Source organism: Actinia tenebrosa, unplaced genomic scaffold, assembly GCF_029948245.1.
Source record: "Actinia tenebrosa isolate PJP-AT-01 unplaced genomic scaffold, QUT_ActTen_1.0 PGA_scaffold2__45_contigs__length_23673736, whole genome shotgun sequence".
NCBI lineage: Eukaryota > Metazoa > Cnidaria > Anthozoa > Actiniaria > Actiniidae > Actinia > Actinia tenebrosa.
The window spans coordinates 23,245,619-23,260,799 of NW_028292579.1; the positions used below are offsets into that span (position 1 = coordinate 23,245,619).

The window sequence follows — 15,181 nt, forward strand, 5'->3', positions numbered from 1 at the left end:
AGAAATATCGATTCAGTATCTGTTTTGTTATCGTTAGTTATTCTATTATCATTTTATTTTTATTTAATTTTAACCTAGACTAACCAAGCTTTCGAGCTACTAGCCTATTTTCAGTTTTTACTAATAAACACTGATACAAACCTGGAAGATCGGGCTAGTACATAGCTAGAAAGGGTGTTGAAACATATAGTAGAGTACATATACGATACGTCCGTGAAAACGTTTACTAACAAAATCGCAATTTCTCCCAAAGTTTTTTTCGCGAATATATAGCTGATGCACTCGATCTTCTAGTGATGAAATAGAAAGATTGTCTACAATAGGTAAAACATGTGTTGTAACATGTATTTATAACGTAAAACACGGTTGAGCTTTGTTATTGCATATCACAACTATTATAATTGTCGTCGTTTTCTTGACTGTCTTGTATAACGCCTTCTTTAGTGTTCGTAGTAGCTCCGTGTGTTATCAAGAGAATAAATAAAAAATAGAACGATTCTTCGTCCAAGATTTGCGATACTATTTGGGAGATAACACTGGCTCTATATCATTGAATTACTTTGAGTTTGTTGGGTAATAATACGTACAAACGAGTGTGTTCCGCTTAAACCCGCGTCTCAATAAGAAAATGCTCTCAAATTTGTAGGGTGGGTCAAGTAGCCAAGCGTCCATAACAGAAAAATATGCCGCCTTAATTCTGGAAGTTCCACATTTCTTGAAAGATTTGCACATATATATAGAGAGAGTCATTATTGTTTTGATAAAAATCGTTTAGCACCAACAGAGGCGTTTTTGAAAACATCTTTGACTTTGTTTACCTCACACTCAGTAGAATACCATTTCCCAAGTGAATAGCAGAACATTTCTAAGCTTTGAATGCCGTTCGACACCTTTACACCAATGAGAGCTCGTCCTGTTTGAAGACAAATAGTACAAGCCATGGGCTGCGCTCAATCAAAGTACTTCGCTTAACCTTTTAGAGTGATCAAGTCAAAATGACAAGCTTTTTGAAAAGGCAATTCTCGAGTTTTGTATTTTATATCGAAGCAGCGTTGCTTGGTTTATTGTTTTTGATCTTGAAAACACTGCACCTAACTCCCGTAGTCGGGTCCCTAGGAGAGGGATTGTTTACCTATTTGACCAACACAAAAAAGGCGAACATGAAAAAACGCAACTACTGGCATACATTATTCGGATGGGAGATGTACAAAAGCACGCTACAGACTTTGAAACGAGATGGAACCAAAGCGGCCATATTGGGACAATTAGCCCCCAACCCAACACTGGTGAACATAACAAACAACAACCGTCAGCTCTTGAAGCTACTAGATCTGAACGTCCTCTCGCGACCAATGGTTGTTCTTTTTGGATCCTGCACATGACCCTCATTCATGGCCTCCCTACAAACGTTGCACCTGTTGGTCAAAGGATTTGCAGAAGAGGCCAACTTTGTCATTGTCTACATTGAGGAGGCGCATCCGGTCGATGGGTGGAAGTTTGAGGTTTGTATATTATTCATATTTCTATGTATCACATGGTAAAAACTAGGGTGCGCCCTGGGCTGGTGCCTAATAAAAAGCGAGACTTTTTTCATGAAGCCTTTTCTAGTAACTAGAGTACAAGATTTTCATTGAACAAGCTGTACAACTAATCCTGCCCTGTGGGCGCAAAAACATATTTAAAACACATATATGCATTCGAGGTCAGCTGAGTCTAGTCACGCATGTAAAAAGCAGTTTTGCACTATCTACTTTGACACTGAAAGTTGCGTGACACTTGTGTATTAAGTGCGCGACCATTTCAAGTCTTCGGGCTTTCTCAATTGCCCCAGAATATTCGCATTACCTTTGCGCAAAACATAAGGTATTTTTCATTTAAAGTTGTACAATCATTGGCTTTTGTATCAAGCTAGAAAAATCCATAAAATCTAAATTGCATAAAACAACCTCGTACCTTAGAACTTAAATTTAAAAAAATCCAAGAAATTAAAAGGCATAAATATGATTTTTAATGGAATAACTATTTAGAACATCTCAATAATATAAACGAGAATGTATTAATAGCTTCTTTTTGCTATTACTCCTAACTCAAAGAAGTAGCCGAGTCAAAGTCAGAAGCGCACACATTTTTACTGGAAATCTTGACACAACGCTTCGCTTTTCCGCAAATTACTGACAAGATTTCAGATCTAGAAAGTATTGAGCTTTTTCTAACAAAAACACAACAAAGGATGTTAGCTATATTGTTCTGGGATTAGTAAATATAAAGTCAAAGACAATACTTGATTGTCCTAGTACATATTTTGGTGTGTTAACTAATTATGTGAATTGATTATCTGCACGAACTGTCCTAAATGGCTCAGTTCGGAAACAAAAATCCAGGTCAAATCAGCGACCTACCAAGTAGTAGCTCACACAGTCTTAATTGAGGTCGCCGGACTTAAGTGCGCACAGAGAGTCGCGCATGTTATTTCGACGTTGCGCATGCATGACTTCCGTTCTCAACAATTGCCGCATTATGCATCGACAGATTTTACTCTTGTATGTGCAATATCAATATCGCATCCGATTTTCATTAACTTGGTACACATTCCGATAGCACTTGATCGCAGGCCTTTGCACAGCCTCAACTCGCAAGCGTTAGTAGTTAATTATATCATCATCTGAGTGGTATTAATCAATTGTCCTTCCTGGACAATTATACCATCCCTATATAGCATTGGAATGCATTGTTGGAATCTGGAGTTCAAATACCAGAATACATTAGTCGCACGGAACTTAGGCCCCGTCCACACTATGTCGGATAAATTTGAATCCGCAACTTTCACACCGAAACCGAAAAAAAGTTTTCCGTCCACACATGACAACGGATAAAATGTTTCGCGTCCACACTAGTCCGATCAGAGGCAGCAAAAACGCTTCATTGCACATCTGAGCATGTGCATCGAAGCGGTGAATTTTTAGCCTTCCCGCCATGTTCCCATGACAATCATGACGTCCTCGTATTCGAAAAATTTCGGATACGAAATGTTCTCCGTCCACACTACGGCGAGCCGGCGTTTTCAAATTGTTCCACTCTGGAGACCGTATTGGAAAAAATTCGTTTCGGTGAAGAATTGTTCCGGATTTGCCCGGACTAGTGTGGACGGTAGGCCTAACTGAATAAACAAAAATTCGCCTTCACATTTATCCGGCATACTGTGGACGGGGCCTTATATCAAGGGTCACATATGAGAAGAAATCGAACTAATTCTTAATAATAACTAGGCAAATGGGATCAGGTGCGCGATCAACCCTTTTAATGCGGACACAGATTGATTCACAGAAGCTAAAACAAAATTTAACTAGTCAATTGACTGCGATCATTCGGACTTTCTGCGTTAAAATCGGATACAAGTACTATGGAAGACAGCTTTCTACCTCGGTCATCCACATGAAGCCCGAGTAATTACCGATGTTATAATAGAGTCGCAATATACTTTATCGTGTGTTACTTCCGGTACATAACTACAATATCAGAGGCTTCGTTTGTAGCCTGTGCATGACGATCTAATCATGCTATCGAAGTCCCTCAAAATCCCATCCAAATCCCTAATAATCATTTTGCGCCACTATAGCTAGGGCGTTTTTCTAACGATTATTTAATTCATGTATTTTTATATTTGTATTACATATTATGCGGAAGCTATCTTTAGCATTCTTTAAATTCCTTTTGCAAACCACTATAGTGGCAATCGATCACGTGACTTTTTCAATCACGTGGCTTCTTGCTTTCCAACATGGTGGCTGAGACCATGAATTCTTTAGGGAAGAAAAAGCAACTTCTTGGCGACGAAGAGCAAAATTTATTTTCCATTATTTATAATTAAAACGATAGAATGTTTACATTTCCCTGCATGCTGGAATTCTCTTTTCACCTTTGTTTCTTTCCTAAATGCAGGAGAACTATCAAATATTGCAACACAAAAGCTTGGAAGAGCGTTGCGCCGGCGCTCAGATCCTACAGTCCCATGTTCCCTCATCAGTAGTTATGCTGGTGGACACCATGCTCAACTCGGCCAACATAGCGTACGGGGCTTTCCCTGAGAGACTTTACATAATCAAGAACAATACCGTGGTCTACCAAGGAGGTCTGGGTCCTAGTTATTTTAATATCGAAGAAGTGCAATTATGGCTTGAAGAATACAGATTAGAGAGAAAAGAAACTACAAACTAGATCGAGTCGAAGCATTAGCAAACTGCCAGAATCATCATTACTTATAAGATATTTGAAATATAACTACCGTACTGGCTGGCTACCATGTTTATATCAGAGAACAGAAACACTTCCGCACAAAATCGTTCAAAAATATTTAAAGAAAAACAATATGAAACGCCTACTTATGTCTTTGTACCGTGATGTAAACACTCTGGGAGCTGTAGAGCACACGAAGAGCAAGAGAAACACTTGACTAAGCCTTGTATTCATAAGCTTGTTTCTCTTCCTCTACAGTTCCCAGCGCGTTTACATCAGAGTACAGAGACATGTGCGAGCGTTTTATATTCCTCAATTTTATCACACCACAATATTTAATTTATTGGAAATATTTATGATTTTGACACTGTATGCGATGACTTGAGCAGTCGCTCGGAAAGTTTTATCCAAAGTCCTGGATGTCTAAAGTTGAAATATTAGTATTTTGATCGTGAAACATGGCTGCCATTCCATGGTTTTCCATATTTCTGCAATCTAATTTCGAGTATATATATCACATTCTTGGGATGCAACCGCAAGACTCAAATCCCTTGAGAATAGCAATGAAACAGCCGCCATGTTGTTTGGTCTAAAAAGAGAAGTTTAATGAGGAATTCTTTGTTATCGTCAACCAACATGGCGGCTATGACGCAACATGTACCCCAAGAATACCTATAGTTTGGATATTTATTTATGAAAATTTACGGGTTTTATTATTTTAAAGAGTCATTATTGAAGATGAAGGGCCGTGCGTCAACTTATCTAAGCACCACGGACCAGATGGTATATCGAGCGCTTTATTTCACATGGCGTGCAGACGTCTTTACTGTCGCTCTGTATTTTTGCTCAATTTTATTGCTCTATGGCTTATCTTTTCATATGAATATGGAACTAATGGATTCAACGAAGTCTTATCTAGCAATAATTTGTCTTTTGGTGGAGATTCCGTGAAGATTGAAGTAAGAAATTTCCATTCTTGTTCGTGGAACCACAAACGCCTAATAATTCGTATAGCACGTGGGAAAGGTTACTTCTCTTCTCGAATTAAGTACCATTCAAATTCTGTCTCTGGATTCCATCTAATTCGTCTATTTATCAGTGGAGATATATGTTTAAATCCTGGTCCTGATGAATGTCAGACTTGTGGTCGAACCATCGCTAAAAACCACCGAGTTCTGAGTTGTGATATTTGCAACCGTTCACACCATATCAAGTGTCAAGCATTTACTCCTAAGGATTTTCTGAGGCTGAAAAATAGCTCTGAAGGCAATTGGACCTGTCCAACATGTATCTCTGATGTTTTACCCTTCATTGATAATCCTTTTAACGATAGTTTTAATGATAATCAGAGTGAAGACAAGAACAACAAGTCCTTTAATGGCCAGGAAGCCGGAGAAGATTCTATCGAATGGTATGAATCTAATGTCAACAATTATTATAAATACAACTTGAAACTGGCTCATATTAATATCAATGGACTGTTGAATAAACTGGACGAAGTCAAAGTCATTCTCAACCGTAAATTATTTGATGTATTCTTTATTAGTGAGACTAAAATCGACAAGACCGTATCAGATTCCAAACTCAAACATCCTGGTTATCGCTTATTGCGACGAGACCGTAAAAAAGGTGGTGGTGGTTTATTGGCATACGTACGTGACGATTTGGTCGCTTACAGAAGACATAAAATCGAACCTGATGATTTGGAGTGCATGTGCTTGGATTTAAAGGACTCTACCAACTCTCGATTTATTGTGCTTGCCTGTTACAGATCTCCAGGTAAATGCAAAATATCTGACTTTATCCAATCTTTATCTACGACTGCTGAGGAGATTTTTAGATTACGAAATGAGATTCTTATAGTGGGAGACTTAAATATGGACATGTATGAAAACGAGCTGGATGGAAGAAAACCTAATAAAACACTGGTTGAGTTCTGCAGAAAGTTTTGCTTTGTTAACCAAATATCCGAACCGACTCGAGTTACTGAAAAATCCAAAACATTGATTGACGTCATTTTGTCTAGTCATGCTGAGCGCTATGCAACTAGTGGCACCTTACCTCTCGGAATCAGTGACCATGACCTTATTTATATTATCAGAAAATGCAAATTACCGAGACCTAAACCTCGCACTATTGAATATCGCAGCTTCAAGAACTTTAAAGAAGAGGATTTTATTTCTGCTCTGCAAAACGTTCCATGGCATACTGCGTTTAGTTACGACGATGCTGATGAAATCTGGGATCATTGGTCAAAACTTTATAAAGACATACTGGATTTACACGCTCCCTTAAAGAAGAAGCAAATAAGATCTGACCAATTACCATGGATAACGCCTGAAATATCGCGTGAGATATCTCGTCGCAATCGTCTTTTTAAACAACACAAGAAAAATCCAACAGTCAACTCCTGGGAGTTGTATCGTAAACAACGGAATAAAGTTAGATCTCTCAAACGTAAAGAAACAAAGGCCTTTTGTTATAAAGCCTCAAATAATATAAAGAATCCTGGTGAGTTTTGGAAGAAGATGAGACCCTTGATGCCCAACAGTAAATCTTCTGGTTCAAACAAAATTCAACTGATTGAAAATAACGCCTTATTATCTGATTCTAAACTTGTAGCTGAAACCTTGAATGATTATTTCATTAATGCTGCTGGTTCATATGATTCTACCTCGAACGATTTTTCTGATCACCCAAGCATACGTCGTATTGGAATGAAGAACTGTGATCTCAACTTTGATTTTCACATGGTAGATGAACCGTATATAAAGGATATTTTGGATAAACTTAACCCCAAAAAGTCAGTTGGTATTGACAAGATATCTCCTAAAGTCCTCAAGTTCTCGTCAACAATTTTATCTTGCGAAATTACACGTCTCATCAATTGTTTCATTTGCAGTCAGTCATGTCCTCTGGAATGGAAATCTAGTAATGTGACACCGATTCATAAAAGATCGGACGAAACTGATAAAACTAACTATCGTCCAATTTCCATTTTATCGACCATTTCCAAAATCTACGAGAAAGTTTTATATGATCAAATATATACTGCTATTTCTCCTCATTTTTCTAACAACTTGTCTGGATTTTTAAAGGGACATTCCTGTTGTACAGCTCTAATTAAAATAATTGATGATTGGCGTGCAAGTTTAGATGATAGGAAAGGAATTGTTACCATAGCAGTAGATCTCAGCAAAGCCTTTGATTCCATCAACCATAATTTGCTTATTGCAAAGCTTAAAGCCTACGGCTTTAACACAGATGCAATTCTTCTTATGAAAGCCTATCTCCTTGGTCGCCGCCAAAGAGTTCGGGTTGACAACGTATTTTCTGAGTGGCAACCAATAACAGCTGGAGTACCTCAAGGATCCTTACTTGGACCGCTTCTGTTCAACATCTTTGTGAATGACTTGAATGACTTCATCTCTACAGTATCTCTACGTATGTATGCTGATGACACTACTGAATACTATGCTGACTACTCTCCTATGGTACTAAACTATACTATCAACAAGGAACTTAACTCCATCAAGGAGTGGGTTACTAGTAACCATCTGTCAATCAACACTGTAAAGACTCAAGCTCTCGTCATCGGAACGAACACTTACAAGTACAATCTTCTATTGGGTGATAATCCTGTGAAAATCAAGGACTCTTTAAAGATACTTGGCGTTACCATTGACTCAAAATTAACTTTTGAGGAACATTTAAATGTCCAGCTTAATAAGGCTTATGCTAAGACAAACGCTTTACGTAGAATAAGACGTTTAGTTCCAGCGCATGTTATGATTCAATTATATAGGGCTTTTATTTTGCCTCATCTTGAGTATTGTAGCCCTGTGCTGGTGGGAATATCTAAGTCACTCTCAAATAAATTAGAAGAAGCCAATTATTATATTCTTAGAACTTTATTAGGCCTATCTAAATCTAATTCTTATGACAGCATTCTTAAATCAATTAATATGCGTACCGTAGAACATAGGAGATATTTCCAAGTTTTAGTCTTACTTTTTAAATGCATCAAAGGGAATGGCCCTAGATATATTAATGACTTTTTCAAATTTCGTACAGTTAAGTATAATTTAAGAGGCTCTGGTACTAAACTTGAGCAATATTCATTTAACAGTAAATGGCATCTTAATTCTTTTGTATCCATAGCTAGTCATCTTTGGAACAATTTACCATCTAATGCGAGAAATGCTGTTAACGTAAATAGCTTTAAGAATATCATACGTAAATTAGACTTCATACCTTTTATATATCGTTAGATAAATTTTTATTTATCATATATTGGATATATATATATATATATATTTTTTCTTATTTCCTTTATTAACTTCCCATTGTAAATAGATATTTATCATTTCATATTTTATATTTATTGCATATATACATATATATATTATATTTTATATCACTTTAATTTAGGTTATTTCTTAATAGATTAGTGCACGTGCGCATTTTAAACGAGTATGTGAAATGCTCCTAGGCGTTATGTGGATAAATAAACTATTATTATTATTATTATTATTATATGGTACACTTTAGTGATAGAGTTAAAGTAGAAACCAATAAAAAAGTTATAAAAGTTATTGATTTGTGCAATACCTAAAATTTAATTATTACCCTACCCCCCTGGGGAAAAATCTTCCTGGAAAATTATTGGGCACTATAAATCGAATGACTATCCTCGTGTTCACGTGGAAACGCAAAAGCGTTTTCACATGTAAGCGAGGCTAATTAATCTGATAATTCTTATTTTGTGCTCCAAATGGTGGTCAAACACTGACCATGTGCTGTCAGAGAGAAAGAATGCTAATGAACTCGCGATTCAGCTGAAGGACATTCCGCAGAGACCGGAAATGACGTCACGTGAAGCTACGCAATATATCAGAGTGACACGTTTTCAGTTTTAGGTGTTTGCGAAACTTGCTCCAAGTCTCGCTCGTTATTTTCAGATTCAAATCATACGTACACTCCTGGTTACAAGTTTGCTTTCCGAGGATAATGGCGCGAAAAAAAAAGAAGAGCGACCTTTGAGCGAGACTTGGAGCAAGTCAATGTGTTTGCAAACTAAATAGCTGTCAATCACATTTTTCTTTTCTAATCATCGAAAATCGGAGTAAAATTCACACAAGACAAACCATTCTTCAACCTCCCCTCCCCCATCACACCAATCTCCTCCCAGTCTCCCTCTGAATTAGGGTCAAAGCATTCAATACTCGTCTCCCCTCGACCCCCGAAACACAATATAAACCCCTCGTGAACTGTTGCGCAAAACTCATCTCTTGCGCGTACCATGTGCTTATCTGGTTTGTGCCACTTTTTGGTTTTTACATCAAAGGTTTCTACGGTTAGGAGGTTGCGCACGTTGTCACGTCCTCCCATGGCGAAGATCTTCCCATCAAATGTCACGCAAGACAACCGAAATCGTGGGACAAGCATTGGAGGCAAGGAAGACCATTCTCCTGAAGCTAGATTAAGGCTTTCTACTGATGCAATCGGTACTGCTTGATCAGTACTATAGCCTCCTATCACATAAAGAACGTTAGAGAGACAAACCACACCTAGAGGTAGATAATATAATAGATTAATATAAAATAAATATAGATAAATATTTATTCTAACTTCAACGTCGTTTTACGTCAAGCTTTGCAAAGAACATTTTATTGGCTTCTACTGAAGTCACTCATCATAGAGGTAATTTATTCATTGAATATAAACAGATCTCTTTTGGGGGAACCATCGCCCAAACAAATGAAAACTGGTCCTTATAGCGATATTCACTGTTTACCAACATTGAAGTCAGGAATCTTTTCTCATTCAAATTTTCCAACCGTAAAAACAAAAGATCTCTGTTTCAGTAGCCAATAGATCTCTGGTTGGCACATTAATAACAATAGGTGACGTAAGCGCAAACTTCGCCATTAGGTGGACGTACGATGACGTAATTCGTTTTAGTCGATTGGCATTTAAACTGCCAACCAGAAATCTATCGGGGTTATTCACTAAAGCAAAGCGACAAAAATTGTTAAAATGGTCGGAACATTAACATGAATTTTCCTCGTCCAATTATTTCTTAATTGGACAGCATGGAGTCCTATTATATATGCTAATAGCAATGGTTATGAACACTACGTCTAACTATTTTGGACTATTATTTCAAATGGCCTTGGCCCTTGCGTTAGGTACTTACCAGGACCCCTGCGTCTGACATTCAAGGGTGGTAATCCATGCCATTTTTGTTCTCCAATCAGAAATCGTTTCACAGCATTATTATCTTCTTTGCCTCCTACAACGTAAAATGCAACTTCGCCCCCACAAATACCAGCATCTGTCACGGGAACTCCTGTGTATTTTAAAATAGAATACTGTGTAAGACGGGAAAAAGCTAGCTCGAGTGAGAAAAGCCTTAAGAGCACAGGCATCTAAAGTTTATCATCAACATCACCACCACCACCACCACCATCATCATCATGCATCATCACCACCCCCTCCCCCCCATCAGCAGAATCATCATCTCCACCATCACCGTTATTATCATGTTTCATCATTTTCATCATGTATCATCATCATCATCAACACCACCACCACCATCATAATCATGCATCATCACCACCCTCACCATCATCAAACTTATTATAACCACCACCATCATCATCACCATCATTATCGCCATCATTATCATGAGCCGAAGTATAGCATGGGGCAGCACTGAAATGGCTTCTCCTTTCCAACGAAAATTGATTTGAAATCAGCGCATCTTCAAGCCCGTACGCGTTCATCTATACATATATCTATCATTCGAGGTTTAAAGTACTTACCATTACCAACGAAGTTCCAGCGCATTAATTCAGTATTAAGCCGCAACACCTTCCGAGATGACACCAAGAATAAACTCCCATTTACTCTAACAGCAAAGTGCAAGTCTCTATTGCCGCTGACACTCGCACCACGCTTCATTTCAGGACAGGGGACACACGTGGATATCACGTGATCGAACCTCTCTACGAAATCCTCGCTGGAGGAAAATACGTAGATGGCGTCACTAGTGTTTCGGGAGCGCCCCTGTAACCATACGTCCTTGTGAGACGGCGATGTTTGATGAAGTGTCTGAGCTGACGATACTTTGTCTTCACATATGCCAAGGTCCTTGACAAGTTCTGGGATTATTCGCTCATCAAGGAAGGTTGGATTCATTCGGATGAAGTGAATCTTTTCAAAAAGACTTTCGAGTGACTTTTTTCTGTGAAGAGATAAAAAATACTTATGGAATAAAGTATATATTTATGAGCAATTATAATACACACAAGGTCATTTCTACTAATGCGCTAAGCCAATGTAAAGACTTCTAGCACACGAGCAGAAGCCACGAAAATACAATGGAAGATTTGAAAGATTTTCAAAATCATTACAAAATATTTTAAGAAACAAGACTACTATTTTGAAACAAGACATGTTTCGGCAGTACGTACTGCCATCTCCAATTCCGGCTCCAATTGCTAAATTTCGTTACGTTACTGGAGTACATACCATACATCCGTGAAAACTGTTAACTATTCAAACTGGCCATTAAATACCACGGGAGGTGAATTAATGATAAGAGTATGTAAGTAACCCAATTATTAGATGCGCGAACCGGCGTGATGAAGAATATTGACCCTGGTAACTAACTCTGGTATGGTGGGGCCGGACGCAGTGGACTTCAATCCAGCCCTTCATTGGATTACGTATCGAGGAAGAAGCCATAGTAAGGAGTTTTGAGGGACAGCTTATAAGCACTGTAAACATAGAAAGACTAACAAGTTCAAGTCAAATAGTATCTGTTTTCAGACCTGCTTTTGGCATCATGGCCGTACCACTTCATGACTGCATTGTAAAGCGTCTCTTCACGACCGACTCGGAGTCCCTTACTGCAGAGAAGACGGTACAGTAGCGAGGCCTTTAGTGTTGGAAATAATTCACTCTCTACCAACTGTACAAAATTCCATTCCAAGAATAGAAAGACTTTGTTGAGAAGCCACGGCAGATTTAGTTCCTCGGCCAATGACATGTAGCGGTTGTAGTTATTGATGCGCAAGTTAACGTTGTTGGTAATGAAATGGCAACATTGGTCAACAACTTCTGATAACTAGAAAAGAATAGAGAAGATCAGTAGGAGCTTTGTAATTAGCCATAATACTTTTCGAAATTCAAGATAAATATTCCAATATTTCCAACCCTGAAATCTGAATCAGGGCAAGGCTTACTCACAGCGGATTGAACCGTGAAACGACCTCTGGGCTGATTTAAATCAAGGCACGGGTATAACTTACAGAGATCGTACCTTCGAACAACCTCTGGGCTGAACTATTAAGTTTGGGCACGACTAACTAACAGATGAAACCCTGAAACAACCTCTGGGCTGATCAAAGTCGCGGCAGGGAGTAACTTACAGATCGAACCCTGAAACAACCTCTGGGCCGAGTCAGGGCATGGCTAACACACAAATCGAACCATTCACAACCTCTAAGCTGATCTAAGTCAGGGCACGGGGTAACTTACAGATCGAACCCTGAAACGACCTCTGGGCTGAGTCAGGGCATGTTGGCAAACTAAGACTGAGTTGGAAGTTAAGCCGTTTTTAATTTTACGAATATCTCGATTCGGAGAATTTTCTGATTCAAACAGAAGCTACCTCCATTAATTTTTAACTAGTCTTACCTCCTAGATTTTTCATACCCCCTGTGCTAATAAAAGAATAATAATCATTATTGCTTATATAGTCTAATGCGGCTAGGACTGAATTTATTTCTTGGTTGACCTCTAATTCTGCACTCCTTGTATTTTCTCAAAAGTAAATAATATTCAAATCATGATGCTCGAATATTGCAGTAGTTATCACAAAACATCTACCAAACGTTAATGAATTTCTTAGTAACTATATTTCTATAAATCATTAACGAGATCAAAATTTAATAATATTTTTGTTCAAAAATGTAAACTAAACTATTTGTTTGGACGTCATTAACACTTTCTTAAACTTTTCTTTAACATCTTTAGTAAATTTTAAATTTTTTTCCCGTTTTTGATTGTAAATATTTCATGATATGAAAGGGATAGATAATATGGCAAAGTTCTTCGCGCTTCTCTTCTCCTTTTCTTTTCTTTCTTTCTTCTTTTTCTTCCTTTTTTTTCTCGGTGACTCAACAGACATGTTAGTACCGAGACAAAATGAATCAGTCACGCACTCCAACCTACCTCAAGAAAAACAGCAATTTTCATGAGATCTTCGACATTTTCCGAAGACACGAGAAGTTCGCTTTCGTACATGTATTCTAAAACACTTTTCACTACGTCAGCAGAAAAACCTTCCTCAAACTCAAACTCAGTCTTGCTCTTGTTTTCGGTGAAATACCGCTTAAGAAATGGCGACTTCGTTGCCAAGATCAACCGATGAACTTTCATGCTGAACGAATTAGATTTGATCGAAACAACCATATCGCATAGTTCTCCTTTAAGTCTTAGTGCGTTGAATTGGTTAAAAATTTCGGCGCACATAATTGCTGAAGATGAACAGGTCTGACAATACCCGGAAGAAGAATTAGGTTTTCTCTTCAAGAAGCTGATTGATAGTATGGTAGCTTTTCTTTGCCCACTCATACTTGCGTTAAAAACGAGTCAAAACTGATCGCTTCGAACTCTCAAACAACCCAAGACGTCCGAGCACGTAGATCACTTGCATATAAGACCCATTTGAACTCGGGAGACAATAATAATTTCAACTACAGATAATGATGATATTCATTATACCACGTTTGAATGGATATAAAAGCGACGAAAATCCCCGAAGTCGCGTTTGCAATTAAACCGAGAGTCGTTAAGTATTGTTTATGTTATGATTGAATGTGTCTTATTGTTCAGATCATTTGGCCCTGGATGATGCTTTCGCCTGCGCGATCGGTTTCCCAGGATCCCTGATGAATTTTCTTACAAATTTGTCTTTTCAAACTAATTAAACTGAGACGCACTGTGAAACGATGTGAAACACTTTAGTCTTCACACGCAACCCCAAAAACGTCAATCATTATTGAGGCTTAATTGTGTGCACAAATTATAGCATGGACAACATAAAAGTCGATATGAATGGCATAGCGGAGAACGCAAGCTTTCAAGATATTTTATAGTAGTATGGCTTCTACACATTTTTGAAAATGTCGATTTGGGCATAAACTTTAAGCTCGAATGTAAAAGAAATGACAAGAAATGAGATCCAGTTACATTGCTATTTTTACTGTTTAGCCGAATATATTGGTTATTAGAGTGAATTCGTATATCACAGTTTTACATGCTAAGGAGTTCTCCAAATATTCTAATGTAGATCATGATTCTCTACGTACCATGGTTATGGTTATCACGATTCTGGATGTACCATGGTCAACATGATCCTGGATGTACCATGGTCAACATGATCCTGGATGTACCATGGTCAACATGATCCTGGATGTACCATGGTTATCACGATCCTGGATGTACCATGGTCAACATGATCCTGGATGTACCATGGTCAACATGATCCTGGATGTACCATAGTCAACATGATCCTGGATGTACCATGGTCAACATGATCCTGGATGTACCATAGTCAACATGATCCTCGATGTACAATGGTTATGGTTATCATGATCCTGGATGTACCATGGTCAACATGATCCTGGATGTACCATGGTCAACATGATCCTGGATGTACCATGGTCAACATGATCCTCGATGTACCATGGTCATCATGATCCTCGATGTACCATGGTCATTATGATCCTCGAGGTACCATGGTCATCATGATCCTCGAGGTACCATGGTCATCATGATCCTCGATGTACCATGGTCATCATGATCCTCGATGTACCATTATTATGGTTATCATGATCCTGGATGCACCTTGGTGATCATGATCCTTGATGTACCA

At 38.2% G+C, this 15,181-nt stretch overlaps 2 protein-coding genes across 2 annotated transcripts; one reads left to right on the forward strand and one right to left on the reverse strand.

The window, feature by feature from the left end:
- Window positions 1-5,028: 5,028 nt before the first annotated feature.
- LOC148909634 (uncharacterized) lies at window positions 5,029-8,763 on the forward strand. The gene is made up of 2 exons (XM_089034617.1): window positions 5,029-5,644; window positions 5,780-8,763. The coding sequence occupies exons 1-2, from the start codon at window positions 5,040-5,042 to the stop codon at window positions 8,502-8,504; spliced, it is 3,330 nt and encodes a 1,109-aa protein (XP_088890743.1). The 5' UTR covers window positions 5,029-5,039; the 3' UTR covers window positions 8,505-8,763.
- A 15-nt stretch (window positions 8,764-8,778) lies between these two features.
- Window positions 8,779-13,915, reverse strand: LOC116298565 (kelch-like protein 41a). The gene is made up of 5 exons (XM_031707076.2): window positions 13,477-13,915; window positions 12,072-12,367; window positions 11,061-11,482; window positions 10,433-10,585; window positions 8,779-9,803 (listed from the first exon to the last, which is right to left on the reverse strand). The coding sequence occupies exons 1-5, from the start codon at window positions 13,876-13,878 to the stop codon at window positions 9,340-9,342; spliced, it is 1,737 nt and encodes a 578-aa protein (XP_031562936.2). The 5' UTR covers window positions 13,879-13,915; the 3' UTR covers window positions 8,779-9,339.
- Window positions 13,916-15,181: the final 1,266 nt, after the last annotated feature.

Excerpts from the sequence above, each read along its gene's own strand:
- LOC148909634 (XM_089034617.1), top strand. The coding sequence starts at position 5,040 with ATGGCGTGCAGACGTCTTTACTGTCGCTCTGTATTTTTGCTCAATTTT. Across the intron at positions 5,645-5,779 it reads GGAGAAGATTCTATCGAATG|TGAGACTAAAATCGACAAGA; the intron begins GTATGAATCTAA and ends ATTCTTTATTAG.
- LOC116298565 (XM_031707076.2), bottom strand. The coding sequence starts at position 13,878 with ATGAGTGGGCAAAGAAAAGCTACCATACTATCAATCAGCTTCTTGAAG. Across the intron at positions 11,483-12,071 it reads GGCCATGATGCCAAAAGCAG|AAAAAAGTCACTCGAAAGTC; the intron begins GTCTGAAAACAG and ends ATCTCTTCACAG. Across the intron at positions 10,586-11,060 it reads CTGGAACTTCGTTGGTAATG|GAGTTCCCGTGACAGATGCT; the intron begins GTAAGTACTTTA and ends TAAAATACACAG.